The sequence below is a fragment of the Scyliorhinus torazame genome, chromosome 13, assembly GCF_047496885.1.
Source record: "Scyliorhinus torazame isolate Kashiwa2021f chromosome 13, sScyTor2.1, whole genome shotgun sequence".
NCBI classification, from domain to species: Eukaryota; Metazoa; Chordata; class Chondrichthyes; order Carcharhiniformes; family Scyliorhinidae; genus Scyliorhinus; species Scyliorhinus torazame.
The window spans coordinates 192,812,179-192,839,171 of record NC_092719.1 but is presented as its reverse complement, the minus strand read 5'-3'; the positions used below and the strand labels follow the sequence as shown (position 1 = coordinate 192,839,171).

The window sequence follows — 26,993 nt, the reverse complement described above, 5'->3', positions numbered from 1 at the left end:
GTACCTTTTTGAGGTATTGGGGCGGTTTGTCTTTGGGCCTAAGTTCATTTTGTGGATTAGGCTTTTGTACAGGGCATCCACTTCGAGCGTTCACACCAATGATTTAAGTTTGGGGTACATTTGGTTATAGGGATACAAGGAAGGGATGTCCACTTTCCCGTTACTGTTTACTTTGGTGATCGAGCCATTGGTTATCGCACTTAGGTCGTTGGCTGGGCGGATGGGCATAGAGAGGGGAAGTAGGGAGCATATAGTGTCCCTGTACGTTGATGGCTTATTGTTGCATATTATGGACCCTCTCGCTAATGTAGGGAAGAAAATGGAAGTGCTGAAGAAGTTTGGTTCCTTCTCAGGGTACAGATCGAATGTGCACAAGAGTGAGGTTTTTCCGGTGAACCTTCCAGGGAAGGGAGTTGATCTGGCCACGGCTAGTTTTAGGGACCTGGGTATAGGGGTGGCTCATTAATTGGCCTTGTTGCACATTTTGAACCTGGCCAGTCTGGTAGAGGGGATGAAGGCAGACTTGAAGAGATGTTGTCATGGGCCATGGATGCGGGTGTCGGTTTGAGGGCAGATAGAGGAGGCTTTCTGTACAGGGTCGAGTTTGAGTGCACTTGTTACTGCCCCTCTTCTGTTCTAGCCGGTCAAATACACCACGAGCCCAGTGTTAACAGCTTCTCTGAGAATATGGAACCAATTTAGACAGCACTTTAAACTGGAATCTATGTCGCTAATAGCGACAATCTCTAGGGACCATAGATTCATGCCGGCTGGGATGGATTTGTTGTGTAAGGAGCGGGTGAGGGTCGATAGGTTGAGGGATTTGTTCATGGTGGGTAGGTATGCTGGTCTGGAGGAGCTGGTGGAAACATTCCATCTCCCGGGGGGAATGCGTTTAGATATTTATAGGTATGGAACTTTGTCCGGAAGGAACTTTCTACATTTCCTTGGTTGCTGGCCCCTCCCTTATTAATGTTGTGCTGTTACTGGATGAGATAGGGGTAGGGAGGATATCAGATATTTGTGGGAAATTGATGGAGAGGGAGAGGTTTTCGCTGGAGGAAGTAAAGGGAAAATGGGAGGAAGAGTTGGTTTGTTCTTTTCAGGGGAGGGGTGCAGAGTGAGGTCGTGCAAAGGGTTAATTCTATCTCCTCATGTGGAAGACTGAGTTTGATTCAGTTTAAAATGGTGCATAGGGAGCACATGATCATAGATCATAGAATTTACAGTGCAGAAGGAGGCCTTTCAGCCCATCGAGTCTGCACTGGCTCTTGGAAAGAACACCCTACCCAAGGTTATCACCTCCACCCTATCCCCATAACCCAGTAACCCCACCCAACACTAAGGGCAATTTATCATGGCCAATCCACCTAACCTACACATCTTTGGACTGTGGGAGGAAACCTGAGCACCCGGAGGAAACCCACGCACACACGGGGAGGATGTGCAGACTCCGCACAGACAGTGACCCAAGCTGGGAGTCGAACCTGGGACCCTGGAGCTGTGAAGCAATTGTGCTATCCACAATGCTACCGTGCCGCCCGTTACACATTAAAGGTGCTTTATAAACGGTTATAAAAACATGAAAATTAATTATTCCCTATTAAAACAGGAGGTAAAATTGTAACTTGTTGAAGGGTCATGATTGGGCAGAATTAGATATTTAAAATACTGTATTTCTCACCACATAAATATATATGTCGGGGCTCAAAATTGCAGGCTTTGTGGGGCAGCACGGTAGCATTGTGTATAGCATAATTGCTTCACAGCTTCACAGGTTCGATTCCGGCTTGGGTCACTGTCTGTGCGGAGTCTGCACATCCTCCCCGTGTGTGCGTGGGTTTCCTCCGGGTGCTCCGGCTTCCTCCCACAGTCCAAAGGTGTGCAGGTTAGGTGGATTGGCCATGATAAATTGCCCTTAGTGTTGGGTGGGGTTACTGAGTTATGGGGATAGGGTGGAGGTGTTGACCTTGGGTAGGGTGTTCTTTCCAAGAGCCGGTGCAGACTCGATGGGCCGAATGGCCTCCTTCTGCACTGTAAATTCTATGATAATCCATGAAGAGATTTCTATAGGGTCCTACGAGATACATTTCAACATCCTTCAAAAACTTCCAAAGCCATAAAAGTTGCAACCTTTTATAAGAGAGTGGAGAAAAAAAATTCAATGCTAGTTTCTAAAAGTTACATCTATTAATAGTCAGATTAGCAAATATGAGATGGCAAAACCTTAAAATGTACCAGCAAGCTCTATTTTCCACTGCATTACACTTCTTTCTCTTACAAGCTGGCGTAAAGTTGTTAAAGGCATGATACAGTTATTCCAGGCAATCTACAATGCATACATTCATGTTCAATGATTTGAAGTGTAAAGCTTCGGTGGAATCACAGGTGAAAATGTCTATGATTAGGTCTTGAAATCCATTATCATTTGTTTGGTTTATTCAACCACCACAGCATGACAAATGAGCACCCCATGACAAATGAGCACCCCAAAACCTAATAGATAGGATCAGAGCATCCATTCTTACAACAGATTATTATTGATTCTTAATTACAAAGAGATGTCTCAGAAGCAGATTTGGGTGAATCTAGTTATTTGTAATTAAATAACTCAAAATCTTGCTGCTGATAAGAGTAACAAACATAAAGCTGGCCCATCACACTAACCCAGTACATCATCTTGAAATAAAGCTACTTTCCACCTATTGAGTAAACTATTAAAAATATATATTCTCAACTAGCAACAACAAATCCATTCAAGGCAACTGAACAAATGGAAGATCTAGCTGTATGGGCTAAATAGCTGGCTTTTAAAGCAGACCAAGACAGGCCAGCAGCAAGGATCAATTCCCATACCAGCTTCCCCAAACAGGCGCCGGAATGTGGCGACTAAGGGCTTTTCACAGTAACTTCATTTGAAGCCTACTTGTGACAATAAACAATTTTCATTTCATTTCATTACCTTGATAGGAGATCCGTAATTAAAGAAAACCATTATTGATGGGACCTCCAGGCAGAGGCAGATTTACAGTCTGTGGGGCCCCACGCTCACCTTCATTTCGGTCCCCCACCTCACGCCTCTCTCGATCCCACCTATCCTTGCCCCACAAAACACAAGGTGGAAGCCACAAAAATACACAAATTGATTACTGCTTTTTAACTTCTAAAAACATGCCTGTATGAGTAATTGTTCAATTGAAATCCAAGCTTACCTCTTGTCAGTATGACGGTAAAGATGGTCAATATTGCAATGTGAGAGACTTGAGGGGAGCAAACACGGAACTTGCTGATGAACAACGAGGTGAAAACAAAATCAGCTGATAACAGTACAGGCCAGAATGAGCCTGTCCAGTGCAAGGGCAAATACTCCAATCAACAAGATGCATACGCTGCCATTTGGTATATTTCAAAGTCCAAAATATACAAAATGCAACCTGGCCCTCACTGACGCTCCCTTGCTGCAACCCTGCCTAACCTCCTCACACACTCTCCACCTCTCCACACATTCACATTCTTCTATCCCCCTGTCCCCATCCTTTCACAGTCTCCTCCCACCCCTCACACTCTCACAAACTCACCTCGCGCCTGGGGTCTTCCAAGGCAGCTTTTTGCCTTACTCATGGCTGAGGTTTGATTCGGGGCTGTTGCTGGCCTGCCCTGGATCGAGTTGCAAACCTGCTTTCCTTGCCTACTCGGCGGTTGAGCTCAATTTGGCAGCTTTGTGGATGACCTCACCTTGTGGTGGCCTGATTTTACCGCCTCACTGTTGCTGGCCTTCCCTGGTCGAGTTGTAAACTTGCTCGGTCTCGCCTGCTCAATGGCTGACCTCACTTCGTGGTGGTTTGATTTTGGTTCTTCGCGCCTCGCTGTTGCTGGCCTGCCCTGGTCAAGTCGCAAACCTGCTTGCCTCGCCTGCTCCGCTCGGCGGCTGCTTCACCTCATCCAACCAGGCTCAGATTGGATGCCCAGTGCACCGGCCGGCGTGGGGTACCCCCATTGGTCGAGGCTCTTTGTCTAAACGGTGTGTTTTCTTGTAAATCTGCTTCTGCCTCCAGGGACACTTATATTATCTTTATTCCTTTCCTGATGAATTGCCTTGTTGCTTTGATGGTTGAATGCTCAACAAAGATCTGTTTACAGTGTAGTTTGGGGTCATCTCATGTGACATCAGGTCAAGTCTCGATTTGCAGACTACCGGGTGCGGCGATGACCAGCTAAGTCGCACGTTTCGGCAGCTCCCGGTAGAACGGACTTTTGGGCTCTTGATAGGAGCCCCAACGGCAATTTTAACGGCTAGAAGCACTGTGCGGTAAACCAGAAGGGAACCCCCCCTGGAAACGGATGGAAAAAGGAGAGGGAAGTGGCCAGATTGCAGTGGATCCTTTGGAGCAGCGGCAAGGAAGGCAAGCAAGAACCAAGATGGCGACGGAAGGTGGCAGTTTAACATGGGGCCCTGAACAACAAGAGTTTTTGAAATGTTGCGTGGAAGAACTTAAAAAAGAAATGAAGAAGGAGCTGTTGGCCCCGATATTACAGGCGATCGAAGGGCTAAAGGATGAGCAAAAGACCCAGGAGCGGGAGCTTCGGGTCGTGAAGGCAAAGGCTGCCGAGAACGAGGACGATATACAGGGCCTGGTGGTGAAGACGGAGATGCACGAGGCACACCATAAACGATGTGTGGAAAGACTGGAGGTGCTGGAGAATAACGCGAGGAGGAATAATTTAAGGATTCTTGGTCTTCCTGAAGGTGCAGAAGGAGCAGACGTCGGGGCATATGTGAGCACGATGCTGCACTCGTTAATGGGAGTGGAGGCCCCGGCGGGTCCGCTGGAGGTGGAGGGAGCATACTGAGTGATGGCGCGAGGACCGAGAGCAGGAGAAATTCCTAGAGCCATAGTGGTGAGATTCCTCCGTTTTAAGGACAAAGAGATGGTCCTTAGATGGGCAAAGAAAACTCGGAGCAGTAGGTGGGAGAACGCGGTGATCCGCGTATATCAAGACTGGAGTGCGGAGGTGGCGAGAAGGAGGGCGAGCTTTAATCGGGCCAAGGCGGTGCTTCACAAAAAGAAGATAAAATTTGGAATGCTGCAACCAGCAAGACTGTGGGTCACATATCAAGGGAGGCACCACTACTTTGAGACGGCGGATGATGCGTGGACTTTTATTGTGGAAGAAAAACTGGAATAAGCGGGTTATTAAAAAAGAACGTTTGAAACAAAGTGGTGGGGCGAGTATGGGGGCGAAGAGGGGGGGAAAGATGAGTTTTATGTTATTAATCCTGTGATGCGGTAACTTTTCTCTCTTCCACCGGTGGTGGTGGAGGGAGGAAGGGAGGTGGAGGAGATGGGGCGTTGGCCATGGGGGGCGGGGCCAAAAGGGAAGCGCGGGCTTTGTTCCCGCGCTATGATAATCATGGCGGGAATAGGGAAGCAGGAAGGAGGGGGCGTCGCACGGTGCGAGCCGAGGTCACGGGGGGAAGCCGAGGTCGGCCAGAGTTTGCTGACTTCTGGGAGCAACATGGGGGGTGTAACTACGCTAGTGGGGGATCTAGCAGGGGGGGTGGGAGGGGGGAGCTACTGGGTTGCTGCTGCTGGGGAGAGGGGGGAGCCGGAATGGGGTGGGGTGGGCGGGGCGGCACCGCCTGGGGGGGACACAGCTGCGTGGGAACCGGGTGAGGAGCTGGAAAAAGGGGATGGCTAATCGACAAGGGGGGGGGTAAAAAGCCCCCCAACCCGGTTGATCACGTGGAATGTGAGAGGGCTGAACGGGCCGATAAAGAGGGCACGGGTACTCGCACACCTTAAGAAACTTAAGGCAGACGTGGTTATGTTACAAGAGACGCACTTGAAACTTATAGGCCAGGTTAGACTACGCAAAGGATGGGTGGGGCAGGTGTTTCATTCGGGGCTAGATGCGAAAAACAGGGGGGTGGCTATACTAGTGGGGAAGAGGGTTATGTTTGAGGCAAAGACCATAGTGGCGGATAGCGGGGGCAGATACGTGATGGTGAGTGGCAAATTACAGGAGGCGGCGGTGGTCTTGGTAAACGTATATGCCCCGAACTGGGATGATGCCAATTTTATGAGGCGCATGCTAGGACGCATCCCAGACCTAGAGGTGGGAAAGTTGGTAATGGGGGGAGATTTTAACACGGTGCTGGAGCCAGGGCTGGACAGGTCGAGATCCAGGACTGGAAGGAGGCCGGCTGCAGCCAAGGTGCTTAAAGATTTTATGGAGCAGATGGGAGGAGTAGACCCGTGGAGATTTAGTAGACCTAGGAGTAAGGAGTTTTCGTTTTTCTCCTATGTCCACAAAGTTTATTCGCGAATAGACTTTTTTGTTTTGGGAAGGGCGTTGATCCCGAAGGTGAGGGGGACGGAGTATACGACTATAGCCATTTCGGATCACGCTCCACATTGGGTAGACTTGGAGACAGGAGAGGAAACAGAAGGGCGTCCACCCTGGAGAATGGACATGGGACTAATGGCAGATGAAGGGGTGTGTCTAAGGGTGAGGGGGTGCATTGAAAAATACTTGGAACTCAATGATAACGGGGAGGTCCAGGTGGGAGTGGTCTGGGAGGCGCTGAAGGCAGTGGTTAGAGGGGAGCTGATATCAATAAGGGCACATAAAGGAAAGCAGGAGAGTAGGGAACGGGAGCGGTTGCTGCAAGAACTTCTGAGGGTGGACAGGCAATATGCGGAGGCACCGGAGGAGGGACTGTACAGGGAAAGGCAAAGGTTACACGTAGAATTTGACTTGCTGACAACGGGTACTGCAGAAGCACAGTGGAGGAAGGCACAGGGTGTACAGTATGAGTATGGGGAGAAGGCGAGCAGGTTGCTGGCCCATCAATTGAGGAAAAGGGGAGCAGCGAGGGAAATAGGGGGAGTGAGGGATGAGGAAGGAGAGATAGAGCGGGGAGCGGAGAGAGTGAATGGAGTGTTCAAGACATTCTATAAAAGATTATACGAAGCTCGGCCCCCGGATGGGAAGGAGAGAATGATGTGCTTCCTGGACCGGCTGGAATTTCCTAAGGTGGAGGAGCAGGAGTGGGTGGGACTGGGAGCACAGATCGAGATAGAGGAAGTAGTGAAAGGAATTAGGAGTATGCAGGCGGGGAAGGCTCCGGGACCGGTGGATTTCCAGTCGAAGTTTTTAGGAAATATGTGGACTTGCTTGCCCCGATACTGATGAGAACCTTTAATGAGGCGAAGGAAAGGGGACAGCTGCCCCCGACTATGTCGGAGGCAACGATATCGCTTCTCCTAAAGAAGGAAAAAGACCCGCTGCAATGCGGGTCCTATAGACCTATTTCCCTCCTAAATGTAGACGCTAAGATTCTGGCCAAGGTAGTGGCAATGAGGATAGAGGATTGTGTCCCGGGGGTAGTCCATGAGGACCAAACTGGGTTTGTGAAGGGGAGACAGCTGAATACGAATATACGGAGGCTGCTAGGGGTAATGATGATGCCCCCACCAGAGGGGGAAGCGGAGATAGTGGTGGCGATGGATGCCGAGAAAGCATTTGATAGAGTGGAGTGCGATTATTTGTGGGAGGTGTTGAGGAGATTTGGCTTTGGAGATGAGTATATTAGATGGGTACAGCTGCTGTATAGGGCCCCGATGGCGAGCGTGGTCACGAATGGACGGGGGTCTGCGTATTTTCGGCTTCATAGAGGGACGAGGCAGGGATGTCCTCTGTCTCCATTATTGTTTGCACTGGCGATTGAGCCCCTGGCAATAGCATTGAGGGGTTCCAGGAAGTGGAGGGGAGTACTCAGGGGAGGAGAGGAACACCGGGTATCTCTTTACGCGGACGATTTATTGGTGTATGTGGCAGACCCGGCGGAGGGGATGCCAGAGATAATGCGGATACTTGGGGAGTTTGGAGAATTTTCAGGATATAAGCTGAACATGGGGAAAAGTGAGCTGTTTGTGGTGCATCCAGGGGAGCAGAGCAGAGAAATAGAGGACTTACCGTTGAGGAAGGTAACAAGGGACTTTCGCTACTTGGGGATCCAGATAGCCAAGAATTGGGGTACATTGCATAGGTTAAACTTAACGCGGTTGGTGGAACAGATGGAGGAGGACTTCAAGAGATGGGACATGGTATCCCTGTCATTGGCAGGGAGGGTACAAGCGGTTAAAATGGTGGTCCTCCCGAGATTCCTCTTTGTGTTTCAGTGCCTCCTGGTGGTGATCACGAAGGCTTTTTTCAAAAGGATTGAGAAGAGTATCATGAGTTTTGTGTGGGCCGGGAAGACCCCGAGAGTGAGGAAGGGATTTTTGCAGCGTAGTAGGGATAGGGGGGGGCTGGCGCTACCGAGCCTGAGTGAGTACTACTGGGCCACCAACATCTCAATGGTATGTAAGTGGATGGGAGAAGAGGAGGGAAAGGGATTGGAGAAGGCGTCCTGTAGGGGGACCTGCCTACAAGCCATGGTGAGGGCGCCGTTGCCGTTCTCACCGAAGAAATACACCACAAGCCCGGTGGTGGTGGCTACTCTGAAAATTTGGGGGCAATGGAGACGGCATAGGGGAAAGACGGGAGCCTCGGTGTGGTCCCCGATAAGAAATAATCATAGGTTTGCTCCGGGGAGAATGGGTGGGGGATTTGGAACATGGCAAAGAGCAGGAGTAACACAATTGAGAGATCTGTTTGTAGATGGGACGTTTGCAAGTCTGGGAGCTCGGATCGAAAAATATGGGTTGCCCCACGGGAATGCATTCCGGTATATGCAACTGAGGGCTTTTACGAGGCAACAGGTGAGGGAATTCCCGCAGCTCCCGACGCAGGAGGTGCAGGACAGAGTGATCTCAAAGACATGGGTGGGGGACGGTAAGGTGTCAGACATATATAGGGAGATGAGAGACGAGGGGGAGATTATGGTAGACGAGCTGAAAGGGAAATGGGAAGAAGAGCTGGGGGAGGAGATTGAGGAGGGGCTGTGGGCTGAAGCCCTAAGTAGGGTAAACTCATCGTCCTCGTGTGCCAGGCTAAGCCTGATACAATTTAAGGTGTTACACAGGGCGCATATGACTGGAACACGGCTTAGCAAATTTTTTGGAGTAGAGGATAGGTGTGCGAGATGCTCGAAAAGCCCAGCGAATCACACCCACATGTTCTGGTCATGTCCGGCACTACAGGGGTTTTGGGTGGGGGTGACAAAGGTGCTTTCGAAGGTAGTGGGGGTCCGGGTCGAACCAAGCTGGGGGTTGGCTATATTTGGGGTTGCAGAAGAGCCAGGAGTGCAGGAGGCGAGAGAGGCTGATGTTTTGGCCTTTGCGTCCCTCGTAGCCCGGCGCAGGATACTGTTGATGTGGAAGGAAGCCAAGCCCCCGGGTGTGGAGACCTGGATAAATGACATGGCAGGGTTTATAAAGCTGGAACGGATTAAGTTCGTCCTAAGGGGATCGGCTCAAGGGTTCACCAGGCGGTGGCAACTGTTCGTCGAATACCTCACAGAAAGATAGAGGGAATGGAAAAGAAGAAGACAGCAGCAGCAGCCCGGGGGGGGAGGGGGGGGGGGGGGGGGGGAACCAGAGGGATTCTCAGGGATGTTAATATATAAGTATAATATGTATAGGTTGTTGTTATAGATAATTGTATATTGGACTGTTAAAACATATTTTTGGAGAATATTTATCTGGGACAAGGCAGTTGCCATTTAGTTTTGTTTTTGTTTATATATTATTTATTTCCTGTTTATAAAACTGGCCATTGTTATTTATATTGTTATAGTACTGTGTAAAGGATACACAATGTACTGTGATGGTTGGCCAAAAATTTTCAATAAAATATTTAAAAAAAAAGTCTCGATTTGCATAACGGTTTGCAAATATAGTACATTAAGTCATTGTTGGAGGAATAGGTGGAGACATTGGCTTTCCGTTGCACTCACTTGTCCTGAAGACATTTGACTCTGGTCTCTTCATAGGCCAAAATCACTTGACGACAGAGAATTCCCTATTTGGATCTGTCCCTAGTGTCCATGCAATACTATGTGATTACGTTAACTATCCTGAGAAACATAGTTTTTTTTCTCACCGCTCTTCAAGTTTATTTTGCATAAGGTTCTTCCATGAACTCCAATTGTTCCATTGTGGTACTCCCTCTGCTTTTGTCGCACACTTAAAATTGCAATGATTAGGATGAGTAAGAGATTCCAGGGTGCCATCTTCCATCAGCACTGCTGCCTATAGGGCAGCACGGTGGCGCAGTGGGTTAGCCCTGTTGCCTCACGGCACCGAGGTCCCAGGTTCGATCCCGGCTCTGGGTCACTGTCCGTGTGAAGTTTGCACATTCTCCCCGTGTTTGCGTGGGTTTCGCCCCCACAAACCAAAAAGATGTGCAGACTAGGTGGATTGGCCATGCTAAATTGCCCCTTAATTGGAAAAAATGAATTTAAAAAGCAAAAAAAGCACTGCTGCCTATGGCGCTGAGGGCCGGGGTTCGATCCCGGGCCCCAGCTCACTGTCTGTGTGGAGTTTGCACATTCTCCCCCGTGTCTGAGTGGGTTTCATCCCCCACAATCCAAAGATGTGCAGGTTAGGTGGATTGGCCACACTAAATTGCCGCTTAATTGGAAAAAGAATAATTGGGTACTCTAAATTAATTTTTTTTTTAATTGATTGCATTGCTGAAAAGTATTGAATTCATATACTAAATCCATCCTCGCATCAAGGATTGCTTTAACAAAGAGTCATCCAGACTCAAAATGTTAGCTCCCTTCTCTCCCCACAGATGCTGCCAGACCTGCTGCGATTGTCCAGTATGTTCTGTTTTTGCTTCAAGGTTGTTCATCTTGTCAGGATAGTACTATTTGCATTTCAATATTTTCAAGTACTTGCTAATATGAATCATTGTTATCTGATGGAAAGCTACCACTCATTTGTTTTCTTTACCTAGGCACTTTTTTTGATTAACAATCAGATAACCAAAATCCACCCCAAGGCCTTTCGGTCCATTAAACAATTGAAATTGCTTTACCTTTCTTGGAATTTGCTACCTCAGATTCCCGCCAATTTACCTAAATCTCTTGTGGAACTAAGAATTGATGATAACAAAATTAAGAAAATACAAAAGGAAGCTTTTAAAGGAATGACGTTTTTACATGTTTTAGGTAAGTCTTTGATTACTTCATATGTTTTATTGAAGTTATTTTCATTTACTCTGTATAAACATGGTTAAATGAACCACACTAACAAAGCGAACCCATGCTCATTTCCTGTTTAGATTTGTTTTGCCTACAATTAAATACATTAATACAAGCTTTTGCTCAAGGTATTTTGTTGTTAGGATGTGCATTTACAGATTACAGTTTTGCAAATGATCTTCAATCTCATGCAATTCTGAGATTATCAGATATCTATCCATGTAGCACGCTGGGCCAGTTTCACTATCCATTCATAGTCAGTGGTCTGAAAATTGAGACCAATATTTAAAGGATGTACGGTATATTTTTTCTGTATAAAAGCAAAATGCAGATGCTGGAAATCAAAAATAAAATCAGAAAATGTTGGAAATATGCAACTGGTCTGGAAGAATTAAACAGATTTAACATTTCAGGTCTGTAACCTTTCATCAAAGTTGGGGGAGCGTGGGAAAAAGGACAAAAGAGAAGGCCTGTGATAGGGTGGAGGACAGAACAGATTAAATGACAAAAGGTTTCATAGTACAGGCTTCATTGTACAAAACCAAAGGGTATGGTAATGGGACAATTAAACAAAAGATGTGGCTAGAGGAAGTGTGAATGGCAGGAGAGCAGTCACCTGAACGTGAAGCAAAGGAATTAAGAAACAAAAAAGGTTAAAAGAGAAACAGCAAAAATTCAGAAAATAATGAAAGGTGGATTCCTCAAGCTTACGTCAATCTTCATTGCACACTGCAGCAAGTCAAGATCAGAGTTGTGAGCAAGATAGAGTTAAAATGACAGACAACAAGAGGCTCAATGTCATGCTTGCAGACTGAACAGAGGTGTTCCGTAAAGCAGTAACCCAGTCTGTGTTTGGTCTTCCCATTGTACAGCAGATCACATTGTGAGCAGTGAATAGAATATACTAAATTGAACAAAGTACAAGTAATAAGGTGTTTCACCGAGAAGGAACTTGGACCGTGAGAAGGGAGGGGGTAAAACAGTAGGTATTGTATCTCCTGCTTTTGCTTGGAAAATTGCTGTTGGAAAGGGGGGGGGGGGGTGCTGTGGGTGCTTGAGGAGAAGACCAGGGTGTTGCACAAGCAACAGTTCCTTCAGAATGTTGAAGGGGAGGGGAAGAAGTGTTTGATGGTGGCATGTGGGTGGAGGTGACAGAAATAGCAGAGGGTGATCTGCTGAACATTGGGTTGGTGGGGGTGGGGTGGGGAGAGGTTGAGGTCAGGGGGAACTCTATGTAGTTCTGGGATGGGATGGGATGTGTGTGGGGAGGGTAGAGGTAAGAATAGAAGTGTGTGAAATGAAACCGGCATCTCCATGCCCTGTCAACCATGAGTGAACGCTCAGTTAAGGTAAAAGGGAGACATTTGAAAATGCTAGTTTAGAAGGTTGTACTGTCCTAAGAGATGTGACAGAGACAGAGAAACTGGGAAAATGGAATGGAGTCCTTACAGGAAGTCGAGTGGAAGTAAATGTAGTTAAATTAGCTGTGGGAGTTGTTGAGTTTATAATGAATATTGGTTGGTAGCCTATCCCAGGAATGAACATATTTCAAAAATGTCAGAGAAGTCCTTTCGATAAACATTCAATCCTTTAACACCTTCAGAAGAGATGGATCACATGAAGAATGGAAATTGAAAGCAAAGTCAATGAAATTTCCAATTCAGGGCCAGAGCAAGGAAAGTACTTATCAATATACTGGAAAAAGAGGTGAGGTTGAGGGGCGAGTAGGACTAGAACATGGGATATTCTACATATGAGGGGCATAGACAGAGTGGATAGTCAGAGGCTTTTCCCCAGGGTAGAGGGGTCAATTACTAGGGGGCATAGGTTTAAGGTGAGAGGGGCAAGGTTTAGAGTAGATGTACGAGGCAAGTTTTTTACGCAGAGGGTAGTGGGTGCCTGGAACTCGCTACCGGAGGAGGTGGTGGAAGCAGGGACGATAGTGACATTTAAGGGGCAGCTTGACAAATACATGAATAGGATGGGAATAGAGGGATACGGACCCAGGAAGTGTAGAAAATTGTAGTTTAGTCGGGCAGCATGGTCGGCACGGGCTTGGAGGGCCGAAGGGCCTGTTCCTGTGCTGTACATTTCTTTGTTCTTTATATCCCACAAAAGGCCCATATGGTCACCTTTTATTTGGGGGAATTGAGTAGAGGTGAAGGAAAAGTTGTTGTGTGAGAAGATGGAGAAGGGTGCTATAGATAAGGTGATATTGGGCCTCCGTTCAAGGAAAAAGCGGAGAGGTGTAAAAGGACTGAATGGTTATCGTGCAAAGGACTAGGTTAAGTCCAGGAAATGGGAAACTCAATGTGATGGAGGGCGTCAGAAGAGTCACAGATGTAGGCAAGAAAAGACTTGGCAACGGGATAAAAATAGAGTTGAGAAATAAGTTGAATGGGGTAGGAATAAGCTGAAGCAATAACTTAATCTCCAAAAGGACAATGAGTTGGTTACTCCTACTAATATTGACATAGACAGATGCATTTGCAACAGTTAAGATTGGTGAGGACGAGGTCAAGTAGGTTTGCCCTTCTTGTAGGTTCCCTCACCATCCATGCTGCTACTATCCCTTTTGTTCCATGGGCTCCAAGTTTTCTGACAAGAACATCATGTGGCAGCTTATCAAATGCCTTTTGGAAGAGCATGTATACACCATCAACCATATTACATTCATCGAACGTCTCTGTTACCCCATCAAAAACTCGAGCAAGATTCACCCTTAAGAAATCTGTGCTGGCTTTTGTTAATTAATCCACATTTGTCCAAGTGACTTAATTTTGTCTCGAAAAGGCATTTTTAAAAGCTTTCCGACCACCACGGTAAAATTGCTGCTGCAGCTAACAATACATGCTGCATATGGCAGTCCAGGGCACAAGTAAAACCTGGAGTTCCATGTGGAATAGGATGTACATGCTACCGGCCATAGCAGCCCTGCTAGGACTCTTAGATTATTAAACTTACTACTTTGATAAATAAAAGTTCAGCTTCCAGCTGTGTCTCCTCTGCTGATGATGTGGAGATGCCGGCGTTGGACTGGGGTGAGCACAGTAAGAAGTCTTACAACACCAGGTTAAAGTCCAACAGGTTTGTTTCGATGTCACTAGCTTTCGGAGCGCTGCTCCTTCCTCAGGTGAATGAAGAGGTATGTTCCAGAAACATATATATATATATATAGACAGATTCAAAGATGCCAGACAATGCTTGGAATACGAGCATTAGCAGGTGATTAAATCTTTACAAATCCAGAGATGGGGTAACCCCAGGTTAAAGAGGTGTGAATTGTGTCAAGCCAGGACAGTTGGTAGGATTTCGCAGGCCAGATGGTGGGGGATGAATGTAATGCGACATGAATCCCAGGTCACGGTTGAGGCCGCACTCATGTGTGCAGAACTTGGCTATAAGCTTCTGCTCGGCGATTCTGCGTTGTCGCGCGTCCTGAAGGCCGCCTTGGAGAACGCTTACCCGGAGATCAGAGGCTGAATGCCCTTGACTGCTGAAGTGTTCCCCGACTGGAAGGGAACATTCCTGCCTGGTGATTGTCGCACGATGTCGCATTACATTCATCTCCCACCAGCTGGCCTGCGAAATCCTACCAACTGTCCTGGCTTGACACAATTCACACCTCTTTAACCTGGGGTTACCCCATCTCTGGATCTGTAAAGATTTAATCACCTGCTGATGCTCGTATTCCAAGCATTGTCTGGCATCTTTGAATCTGTCTATATATATGTTTCTGGAACATACCTCTTCATTCACCTGAGGAAGGAGCAGCGCTCCGAAAGTTAGTGACATCGAAACAAACCTGTTGGACTTTAACCTGGTGTTGTAAGACTTCTTACTGTCCTCTGCTGATGTCACTGTATTCTGTATTCTTTGTTATCATTTTAATAATTTTTCCTTGCACCTTCATCAAGACCTTCCTAAATTGTGGTACCCAGAACTGGACTTTAAGTCTTTTTGTTGTGGCCTACCTCGATTTATAAAGGTTCCATTTAACTTCCTTTTTTTGGTACTTTATAGGCAGCATTTAGTGTTGGCAATGGGGGTCACACCAACCAGTTGAAGAACTGGTAGGAACCCTATGTCGATTCTCTCTGGGAGATCTGGTGTTATTACACATTTACCTGTACAGCATTGTGCCTCCCACGCAATCAAGCCTCAAGTAGGGTGAAATTCCCACTCCTGAGAGCTGCCAGCCTCGGGTTGGCTGGCAGCTCTCTAATACTGACAGCATCACCAGCAGCAGTGGCAACTGCTGGTATTACACTCTTTTCCCTTGGTTTCTGTGACTATGGCTCATCTTTCATTCCCTCACCCTACAGAATAAATATCTCCCACTTTCTATGCCTTTTAGCTTTGACAAAGGGTCATCTGGACTCAAAGTCTTAGCTCTTTTCTCTCCTTACAGATGCTACCAGACCTGCTGAGATTTTACAGCATTTTCTCTTTTGGTTTCAGATTCCAGCATTAGCAGTAGTTTGCTTTTATCCAATGTTACCATTGGAATTGACTTCATACCGAGGCATATATTGTTAATAACTGGTGCTTTGAATTACAGAAATAAGTGGAAATCCACTTGATACCACTGGCATAGAACCTGGTGCATTTGACGGGGTGATGAGACTTATTTACATACGTATTTCACAGGCAAAACTAACTTCAGTTCCCAAAAGTAAGTTATTTGAGAATTTCATTCACGACTGGTATTTCTTATCAAGCAATGGGCAGGAAAGGATATTCAAAGGAAATAAGTCAAGGTTTTTGTACAATATCAAAAGCCACACTCACATACAAAGTTTCAGCAATTTATAAATGGCTTTCCGCATCCAGAAACTGCACCTTTACCTTGTGACTACTTCAAAATTAGAATCCTCAGCCAACTTGCAAATTTTAACTCAAGGAGCCGAATCAGTTTTTGACCAATTCACTACAGTAGAGAAGAATCCAGCAAGCAAGGCACCTTCCATTAATAAACCACATTAAATGATGAAAAGTAATGGCAAGAGAAAAGATAAGTAAACCAGACAATCCAAGTCTTTCAATCTTACCTGCAGGCCACATTGGGCATGGATTCTGCCAGTCCTGGCTCAGTCGTTATCACACTTGTCTCTCACAACGTTCTGGGTTCAAATTACACTCCAGAGCTTCAGCACAAACATTTATGTTGACACTTCAGTGCAGTGCTGAAGGAAAACTTCACTGTCGGTGGTGGCGGATGGAATTCTCTGGCCATTGCGATTCACTTTTCCCGCCAGCAGTGGACCCCCGCTCACGGGTTTCCGGTGGCGTGGGTTGCCTTCAATGGGAAATCCGATTGACATGTGGCGGGAAGATTGAATCCTGCTGCCAGTGAACGGCGCGCCGCTGAGGAACACGCGACTGGGGAACCGGAGAATCCTGCCCACTGTCTTTTCGATGAAATGTTAAATCGAGACCCATCTTCCTGCTCAGATGTAAAAGCTCTCATACCTTTCGAACAAGGGTAGGGAATTTATCCCTTGTGTCATGGCCAAAATGCATCCCTCAATCAATATCACAAAAAAGCAGACCATCAGTGCGTTAACACATTGCTGTTTCAGGGAATTTGCTGTGCTAAGTTTACTGCTGTATTTCCTACAGAACAGTGACTAGACTTCAAAACTACTTAATTGGCTCTGAAACATCTGGTGGTAGTGAAAAGCATCTTTCTTTTTCCTTGAAGGTCATGAGGAAACAAATTATTTCCATCTTCACATATCCCCAAAAATCTGAAGTGCACCCTTTCCACTGAGTATCTAAGTAAATAGTGCTGAGACACAGACATGATAGCAGAGAACAGTCATCCTGTACACCAGTTGCTAGAATATATCATGGGCTGCCACATAATTAGCCTCATTTTGCAAGGTTGACTGGATATTTTTACTCATTAAAATTGAGAACTCAATTTCTTCAATTAACAGGTTGTTTTCACTTCCCTAAGATTTATGAATGATCAACAAACTGTATAACAATGGTGTATATGTATGTATTTCTCTAACTTCTCCCACTACTTAAAATAGTAAATATGTCTCTTGCTTTCCCTCCAAACACAAGCTTTAAACGGTTTTCTTAATGTAACTCAAGCTAGTCTAGCTCCCTGCGAATTCCATCACTGAAACTTTTAAAAAAACAGATTGCACTTTAGCCTCCAGTCTGCAAGACTGAAATTAGCTGAAATTGGCACTGTTAATACAGTTCTGCAATATGTGATCTCTGATCATTAAGCTGCTGATCAGAGAACGTGAGCTATTCAATGACCATGCACCATTGCTCCCAAAAGTTTCCAATAAACATTTCTATCAAAACCTCATCTCCAGGAACAAGCCTCTGTTCCATGTCAGTGTCCAGAAATTATTTGCACATGACCAACTATATCTGTGATTATTTATACTAATTATACTCAATTTTGCACCCAAAGATTTACCTCCCAACCTGTATGAGCTGTACCTTGATCACAATAAAATTTCATCACTAGAACTTGAAGATTTTAGACGATATAAAGATTTGTACAGGTAACATTTTCTCTTTTTAAAATAAAATTCAAATCTGATGTCAATTTCTGAGAGATATTATTTTGAATGTATTTGTGAACAGAGAAATTACAAAGGGACACACAGAAAGACTTAAGTATCATAGAATCCCAACAGTGCAGGAGGCCATTCGGCCCGTCGAGTCTGAACTGACCTTCCGAAAGAGCACCCCACCCAGGCCCAACCCCCCGTCCTATTCCCGTAACCCCACCTGACCGTTGGACAGTAAGGGGCAAGTTAGCATGGCGAAGCCACTTAACCTGCACATCTTTGTACTGTGGGAGAAAACCAGAGCGCCCAGAGGAAACCCATACCTCGGGCATTTACGGGAGGATTCTGGCAGAAGCCATTGCCTTTATAGGGGGGGGGGGGAATTAAGGTCAAATGGGAGGAAGAGTTAGGAGGGGAGATGGAGGAGGGGTTGTGGTGTGAAACCCTTCAGAGGGTGGATGCCACGTCGTCTTGTGCGAGGCTTGGCTCATACAGTTAAAAATGGTTCATCGGGCACATTTAACAAGGTCTAGGATGAATCGGTTGTTTGAGGGGGTAGAGGATAAGTGCGAGGGGTGTGGGAGGGGCCTAGCAAATCATGTTCATATGTTCTGGACATGTCCTAAGATGGCGAACATCTGGGATTCATTCTTCAGCACCATGTCAGCAATCTTCCAAATGGAATTAGAGCCAGAGCCCCTAGAGGCCATTTTCTTTTCTTTAAAAAAAAAATTTAGAGTACTCAATTCATTTTCCAATTAAGGGGCAATTTAGCATGGCCAATCCACCTACCTTGCACATCTTTGGATTGTGGGGGTGAAACCCATGCAAACACGGGGAGAATGTGCAAACTCCACACGGACAGTGACCCAGAGCTGGGGTCGAACCTGGGACCTCGGCGCCGTGAGACTGCAGTGCTACCACTGCGCCACCGTACTGCCCTTAAAGGCCATTTTCGAGGTGTCGGACTGGCTTGAGCTGCAGACGGGGGCATGGGCAGATGTCTTATCCTTCGCCTCGCAGATTGCTTGCAGGTGGGTTCTGTTGGCGTGGAGGTCAGTTTCTCCACCCAGTGCCTCGGCGAGCCTGGGTGATCTCATGGGAGTTTTTGTACCTTGAGAAAATTAAATATACATGGAGAGGCTCGAATGGGATTTTTTTCCAAGATGGCAGCCATTTGTCATGTATTTCAAGGAACTGGTCACCGTCGGATGTTGGGGGAGTGGGGTTTTTTTGGGGATGTTTATTTGTTTTGTATGTATAAAAAATGTTCAATAAAAATATTTTTAAAAAAGCATCACCTACAGGCATTACTGATACTACAGGTAATATAAGGAGTTTGAGCCTGGGACCACAGTGATCAACAGAACTCTTGATGAAAATGTATGTTCCATGTACTGAACATATAGGCATTTCCTTGTCATGTTCAAACTGGAGTCCAGTTACTAGTGGTGTACCACAAGGATCTGTTTTGGGGCCACTGCTGTTTGTCATTTTTATAAATGATCTGGAGGAGGGCGTAGAGGATGGGTGAGTAAATTTGCAGATGACACGAAAGTCAGTGGAGTTGTGGACAGTGCGGAAGGATGTTACAAGTTACAGAGGGACATAGATAAGCTGCAGAGCTGGGCTGAGAGGTGGCAAATGGAGTTTAATGCAGAAAAGTGTGAGGTGATTCATTTTGGAAGGAATAACAGGAAGACAGAGTATGGGCTAATGGTAAGATTCTTGGCAGTGTGGATGAGCAGAGAGATCTCGGTGTCCATGTACATAGATCCCTGAAAGTTGGCACCCAGGTTGAGAGGGTTGTTAAGAAGGCGTACGGTGTGTTAGCTTTTATTGGTAGAGGGATTGAGTTTCGGAGCCATGAAGTCATGTTGCAGCTGTACAAAACTCTGGTGCGGCCGCATTTGGGGTATTGCGTGCAATTCTGGTCGCCGCATTATAGGAAGGATGTGGAAGCATTGGAAACGGTGCAGAGGAAATTTACCAGAATGTTGCCTGGTATGGAGGGAAGATCTTATGAGGAAAGGCTGAGGGACTTGAGGCTGTTTTCGTTAGAGAGAAGAAGGTTAAGAGGTGACTTAATTGAGGCATACAAGATGATCAGAGGATTAGATAGGGTGGACAGTGAGAGCCTTTTTCCTCGGATGGTGATGTCTAGCACGAGGGACATAGCTTTAAATTGAGGGGAGATAGATATAGGACAGATGTCAGAGGTAGGTTCTTTACTCAGAGAGTAGTAAGGGCGTGGAATGCCCCGCCTGCAACAGTAGTGGACTCGCCAAGACTAAGGGCATTCAAATGGTCATTGGATAGACATATGGACGATAATGGAATAGCGTAAATGGGCTTTAGAGTGGTTTCACAGGTCGGCGCAACATTGGGGGCCGAAGGGCCTGTACTGTGCTGTAACGTTCTATGTTCTATGGTCTATGTTACAGACTGGACTTATCCTACAACCAAATTAAAGACATTGAAAATGGAAGCTTAGCTTATCTTCCTAATCTACGACAGATTCATTTGGAGAACAACAAAGTTAGGAAAGTGCCTGCTGCTATAAAGGACCTCAAGTATCTGCAGGTAAATATATTTTATTCGATTTCCACACTTTTATACAATAATTGTGAAAAGCTGAAGCATTTTGTAAAAGGCAAATGGATAAACAAGATATGACCATGTGATTTTGCATAATAGCAGACTTAGGTTTTGGGATGGTGGAGCAGACTTAAAGGGACGAAGGGCCTACTCCTATTTTATATGTTTCTATGCGGTAGAATGAGGGCCTTTAATTGGCAGGACAGAAATTCATCCATGGGCATTCCCGCCATGTGCTTAATCGAAATGGAGACAGGAAGGTAACGGGTCTCCGCCCACCACTATCTCAACCAAATAAATGCCTTCCCCGCCCCAAACTCACCATGGGGAGAGAGCGTAAAATACCTCCCATGTGTCTCAAACACCCATCATACTTAGTACTCGACAGCAAATTTGAAAAGTGTTACTTCACTTACTACAACTTTTTTCAACTGGAGGACACATCAGCTAATTAAACTGAGCAAAGCAGCAGCTTATTGAACTTTTTTTATGATGACAAGGATGTGCTGCATTGGGACAGATAACTGATATATTCTGGCCATTGCTGAGTAATAAGATAGATTCAATTGGAAACAGTAAATGAGTTTGGAATTCCAGGATAGAGGTGCAGAGATGAGTTTCAATTACACAAAGTTATTTCTGCAACTTACTGAAGCAACAGAAAGGAGTAACAAAATAAAGATGAACAATGGTTTGGATTCCTTGAGAGGCATGAAAGAAGTTCACACAATTCATGAATTTTTACCGGGAAAGGAGTGTTGAAACAAAAAGGGTTTCTGCTAAGGTTTTAAGTAGTAGCCTAAGTCTCTTATCTGAAAATATACTTTCCTTGCTGAGAATCAAACTGTGCTTAATTTTATGAAAGTAAGCCCAGACTAGACAAGTATAATACACTTATGACTACATTTTTACAATGTTCAAATGCAGACATTTCAGCTTTTCTAAAAAAAATCTCTTAACAGGCAGTGTATCTTCATAATAACGATATTAGCAAAATTGAAGCAGATGACTTCTGTCCAAAGGAATCAAGCATTAAGAAGATCCTCTATAGTGGAATCAGTCTTTTTGGCAATCCAGTGAAGCATTGGGAAATTCAACCAGCTTCCTTTCGATGCGTCTCTGGTGCTTATGGAGTGCAGTTTGGAAATTTCAGAAAATAAACAATGTATACAAGCATCATAAGTTAAATGACATGAAACATGAAATTCTTTTTAACAAAAACAGGAAAAACTTGTTTGCCTGCACAACTAACAAATTGCAAAATCATGGGAGTACATGGTTTAGAAAGTGTGATTTCAAAGAATTGGAATTTGCTGCCAGGTTAATAAAAGAGGAATTTCACTTCAAGTACCCATTTCAATAAAATGTTGCCCTTGGTGCCTTTTATATCAATGAAAATGGCCACTGATTACAGAACTGTGATGGGTTTAAAGGAAAGAAAGCTCTCATAAGGCTCTCGCTCTGTTGCTGTCACTTCTGAATGTATAGGCAAGTATTTCCTCTCCCAAACTCCCATCCCAATTGAAACAAGTCCAGTGTGTCAATAGGATAGTTGATTTAATTCGATGTCACAGTGCAATTTTGGTTTCTCAGGAAGAGACGTCCAATGCATATATTGAATTAACTGGTAAGCACATGGTCAACTTCTTAAGCGTTTATTTTGACACGACTTAAACCCCCCAAAAAATGCATTTGAATCCTTTCACAGTGTTCGTCTCATAATTCAAAGAGCAATACAGTACAGGAACAGGCCCTTCGGCCCTCCAAGTCTGTACCAGTCATTCCAACCTTGGCCAAAACCCTCAGCACTTCCGAGTGCCGTATCCGTCCATACCCATCCTATCCATGTATTTGTCGAGATGCCTTTTGAACGCCGTTAATGTATCTGCTTCCACAACCTCTCCTGGCAACGCATTCCAGGCACTCACCACCTTCTGCCTCGCACATCTCCTCTAAACTTTGCCCAATGGACCTTAAATCTATGTCCCCTGGTGACTGACCCCTCTACCCTGGGAAAGAGTGCCTGCCCATCCACTCAACTCATAATCTTGTAGACCTCTATCAGGTCACCCGTCAACCTCCGTCGTTCTAATGAAAACAGTCCGAGTCTATTCAGCATCTCCGCATAGCTAACATCCTCCAGACCAGGCAACATCCTGGTAAACCTCCTCTCCACCCTCTCCAAAGCCTCCGCATCCTTCTGGTAGTGTGGCGACCAGAATTGTGCGCAATATTCCAAGTGCAAATTCAAAATATATATTTCATTTTTTAGCATTAAATTCATACTTTTCCATCCAATTCACATTACTAAATACAAATATCGGGATATTTCAAAGCTCTTTCACACAAAAAGTGATTTTATCAGGAGAATTCTCTCAGTGTGAAATTTCTCCTAACAGTAGCCACTTTAAATTCGGTTTTCCCGACAAGTATAGGATTCTATAGGTCTGATCTACTGGCCGCGTTGCACCTGAATGGGAGCGTGATGCGGCCAGTAGATGCCGGGAGAAGCCTCCATGTGCTTCTAGGCAGCCAGCATGCCTTGTGAAATCTACCCAGGTCTTGCAAGGCATTGCGATTAGGATCCCCTCACAATGGACGTGACCAAGCCTCACGCACCTAAGTCAGTTTAAAACCCACTTAGGCATGCTCACCCAGGATGTACGGGGCATCCGGCATCCAGCCACCTCCCCAGGAAGCCCCCTGTTGGGCGCCATTCATTACTGGTCCACAGAAACATGGACCAGGCAGAACCGCACCCGGGCCATCGGAGGCCCCTGGGTGGTCAGGGACAGGGCAGGGTAGCCCACTGACCCTCCTCCTGAAACACAGGCACCGTGGCACTGCGAGGCTGGAATCTTGGCACTGCCACCCAGGCATTGCCAAGGTGCCAGGGTGGCACTGCAAAGCCGGCACGAACACTGCCAGGGTGCCAGTGCCAGGGTGCCAAAGGTCTGGGTCTGGGGGACACATGCCCGTGAAAGGAGATTCGAGGAGGGGTATGAAGGATGAGGGACCTTTAGAAGGTTGGGGGGGAGGGGGGGGTGAAGGGTGGGTTCCTGGAAGGAGGGAAGGCCATAAATGAGGAGTGGGAAGGCCTAAAAACAGGGGCCCTCAGTGACGCCATAGTGGGGTGTCATCACGGGGGGGGGGGGGAATTTCCATGTGGGGAGTGACATTGCCCATGGGTAGGGGTGTGGGGGCCCATGGGTAGGGCAGTGGGGGACCCACAAGCCCACCTAAGAGATCGGGGCCTCCTTTCAAAATGGTGGCCCGTTCACTGAAGAGTCAGTCTTACCAACGAGTTCAGTTCCCCGGTGATGAAAATAATTCTAAGTGTTTGTGGACTTAACCGGGGAGAAACTCCCCAGGGCCCACAAAGTGACTAAATGTGGTTAGATAGCGGTGGGGAACTTGCCAACAGAGCCAGCGAGAAACCCCAGTAAAACACGTCCCAAATGACACTTTTGAGGGGGCCACGAAGAATCCAGCACGAGTTTGTACAGTCAACCAGAAAGTAACTTTATTTACAAGAATATGTACACAGGGCCAGGAGTTCACTACTGGCTCCCTCTCTAGCCAGTACCACACTGGCCAGCTCTATTTATACAGCTGTGCTACTCACCTCCCCAAGTGATGACACCCCACTATGGGGTCACTGAGGGCCCCAATTTTAAGGCCTTCACATTCCTTATTCCGGGCCCTGCCACCTTCCAGGACCCCCATCCTTCAGCCCCCAACCTTTCAGGAGCCCCTTCATACCCGCCCTGCACTCCCCCATCCTTCATTCCCCCCTCCTCCATCGCATTGGGGGAGCTTATATTCCTCAAATACAATGGGGTAACCAATTGCCCCAGTCAATAGGATCTGGGCAGGTTATAATAGACACGTAGAAACTTTTCTGTTAGATCGTGCCCTCTATTTGATATAAAAAGATAATTTTAATGTTAATTCTGTTTTTAAAAGAACATCCTTTTGGACATTATTTTAACATTATTCAAGCAGCTCCCAGGACAATAATCTATGCAATAGTGATACGAGATGTGGTGAGATAATTGTACATTGATGATAAAAGAGTAGGGGAAACAAATTTTGGATAACCTGGTAGCTTCCACAAAGCAGTTCAGCATGAATATTGGTCTTTAGCAGCAGTAGCCAATTACTTTACCAAACAATTATAATTATCAAAGTTTTCCATCGCTAGTCAAAAAATACCATTTAATATACAGGGAAACAGCAAATCTTTGGATTTGGCCCTGATCTGTGGTTTCACACACTAAACTTACAATACTACCCAGCTAGTAACGATTAACAGTTGTACTTTTCCTGTCATAACATGGAGGTTGATTTTAACACTACCTTCATCCTCCTAATTATATTTCTACTGCTTTTCATTATCATCAGCAATTTTTTTCGCACTATCAATAATTTATCATAACAGTAATAAATACTCGGCTTCTCCCTGGTGATTACACTGGTAGCTCTGAGTTGTTTTCTGTGAATAGTATTCTGAGATTAAATCCTTGCATGATTGTTCTGCAATGAACTCCCTGTATTCATACACAAAAAGTGATTTGGTTTGCATTTCCTTATATTCCTATCATTCTGAATACATTTGGTTAAATGTTGGGAAAGTTAACTTGGAAAAGATTTGCGTAAAATTTTTACTTTAATATCTTACACACATATTGTGATAAATAACATAACACGGTCAATTATCATTAGAATCACAAAAAATAATTTAGTATCAGAAGTATTGTATTGGCATATCAAATGGAGGATTACTTTTGTTAGTCTTTTTATGTAATTACTTTTAATTAATAAAGGTCCATTTAACAATCAGGTGTTGAGTGCTTTTTTTAAGAAAAACGTGGTTACAGAATATCATATTTTTGACCAAAAGCTAACTAATAAAGCTTTATTGTGTCTTTGTAGAGAACATTTATTTTCACAGTTGAAGGTGTTAATATAAAAATTGCTGTACCATGGTAGCACAAGTGGCTAGCACTGTGGCTTCACAGCGCCAGGGTCCCAGGCTCGATTCCTTGCTGGGTCACTGTCTGTGCGGAGTCTGCACATTCTCCCAGTGTCTGCATGGGTTTCCTCCGGGTGCTCCGGTTTCCTCCCACAGTCCAGGTTAGGTTGAATGGCCATGCTAAATTGCCCTTAGTGTCCAAAAAAGGTTAGGAGGGGTTATTAGGTTACGGGGATAGGGTGGAAGTGAGGGCTTAAGTGGGTCGGTGCAGACCCGATGGGCCGAATAGCCTCCTTCTGCACTGTATGTTCGATGTTCTATGTATTCAATTTTTAATTGACCTTGCTTAGTTTTATGATTAGTCATTAATAGATCAGATTTTTAAAGCCTAAAATGTAAACACTGCAAAACAACATTTTAATTAATCTATTAAAGACGTCACTTTGTAATATTTTGTGGTGGCTCGGCCAGGGCTCAGGGCAGGGGTGGGAGGCTGCCATTCCGTAGGGCAGGGACTCACTTTAGATAGCTGGGGGTGCAGGCTGATAGGGATTGGGGAGTAGGTACAACATTTCTAGTTTGGTGGGGAGGGTGAAAGCTGATCTGGCAAGATGGGATGGTCTCCCTCTGTCACTGGCGGGTCGGGTACAGGCGGTTAAAATGAATGTGTTAACGATTTCTGTTTATCCAATGTTTGCCGATTTTCCTGCCAAAAGCATATTTTCGAGAGATTGAAGGGATGATTACTTTGTTCATACGGGGAGGGAAGGTGGCCAGTGTAGTGACCTCTGTTTGTGCATGTACATAATGTGTAATCAGTAGAATCAGATGATCACTAGAGGGCAGTACTAACAGGGGTATAAAAGCAAGCTCATTCGGCTCCCTGCTCTCTTTGGGTGTACTGTGACGAGAGGACAGGAGTGCAGATTAGCTCAGAATGTTAGTGTAGATAAACATAGTTACTATATTTAGATCTTGTTAACCTTATTACTAGTATTAATATTAAAGTAAAGAACTCACAAAATTATTGTTTTAGTTACTCAATAAATCTTTTGTTATTACTGGACGACTTTGAGTCTTTCTCATCAAGATTCAGAAAACCTCATCAACAACAGTATTGAGTAATATATATTACATTCAGTAGTATAACAGAACACACTACCAGAAGTGTAATACAACAGCCAGGATTAGAAAGGTGCTACTACAGAGAGGAAGGCAGGCAGGGGGTTTGATGTATTATTACTGGCGACGAATGTGGAGAAGGTACGGAGCTGGGTCAGAGGGGTTGATTCCAAGTGGGTCAGAATGGAGCAGAGTTTGTGTAGGGGGTCGGGATTGAAGGTACTAGCAACACCAGCGCTCCCGACGGCCCCGGGGAAATACTTAGGGAGTCCGGTAGTAATAGCTTTGTTGAGAATTTGGAGGCAGTTTCGCCAGCACTTCGGGTTGGGGCAGGATCAAGGGAAATTTGGGGGAACCATAGATTTGAGCCAGGGAAGTGGGATGGAATTTTTTGGACATGGGAGGAGAAAGGAATTAGGACACTAAAAGATTTGTTTCTTGGGGGTCGGTTTGCAGGATTGAAGGAGCTGGGAGCAAAGTACAGGCTGGAGCAGGGGGAAATATTTAGATACATGCAGGTTCGAGACTTTGCCAGAAAGGAGATACAGAGATTCCCGGTAGAACCGGCCTCCACATTGCTGGAGGAGGTGCTGACGAC

The 26,993-nt window shown here is 45.6% G+C and overlaps 2 protein-coding genes across 6 annotated transcripts in view; one reads left to right on the top strand and one right to left on the bottom strand.

The window, feature by feature from the left end:
- aspn (asporin (LRR class 1)) overlaps window positions 1-23,322 on the top strand; it is a 49,217-nt gene extending 25,895 nt beyond the window's left edge. For both annotated transcript variants that reach the window (XM_072472635.1, XM_072472634.1), the window contains exons 5-9: window positions 10,912-11,125; window positions 15,720-15,833; window positions 17,598-17,691; window positions 20,145-20,283; window positions 21,261-23,322. In XM_072472635.1, the coding sequence (XP_072328736.1) occupies window positions 10,912-11,125; window positions 15,720-15,833; window positions 17,598-17,691; window positions 20,145-20,283; window positions 21,261-21,458 (759 nt within the window). In that variant the 3' untranslated portion in view covers window positions 21,459-23,322. The remainder of the gene's footprint in view (window positions 1-10,911; window positions 11,126-15,719; window positions 15,834-17,597; window positions 17,692-20,144; window positions 20,284-21,260) is intronic.
- cenpp (centromere protein P) overlaps window positions 1-26,993 on the bottom strand; it is a 452,755-nt gene that overhangs the window by 154,356 nt on the left and 271,406 nt on the right. The gene's annotated exons all lie outside the window — the stretch shown is intronic.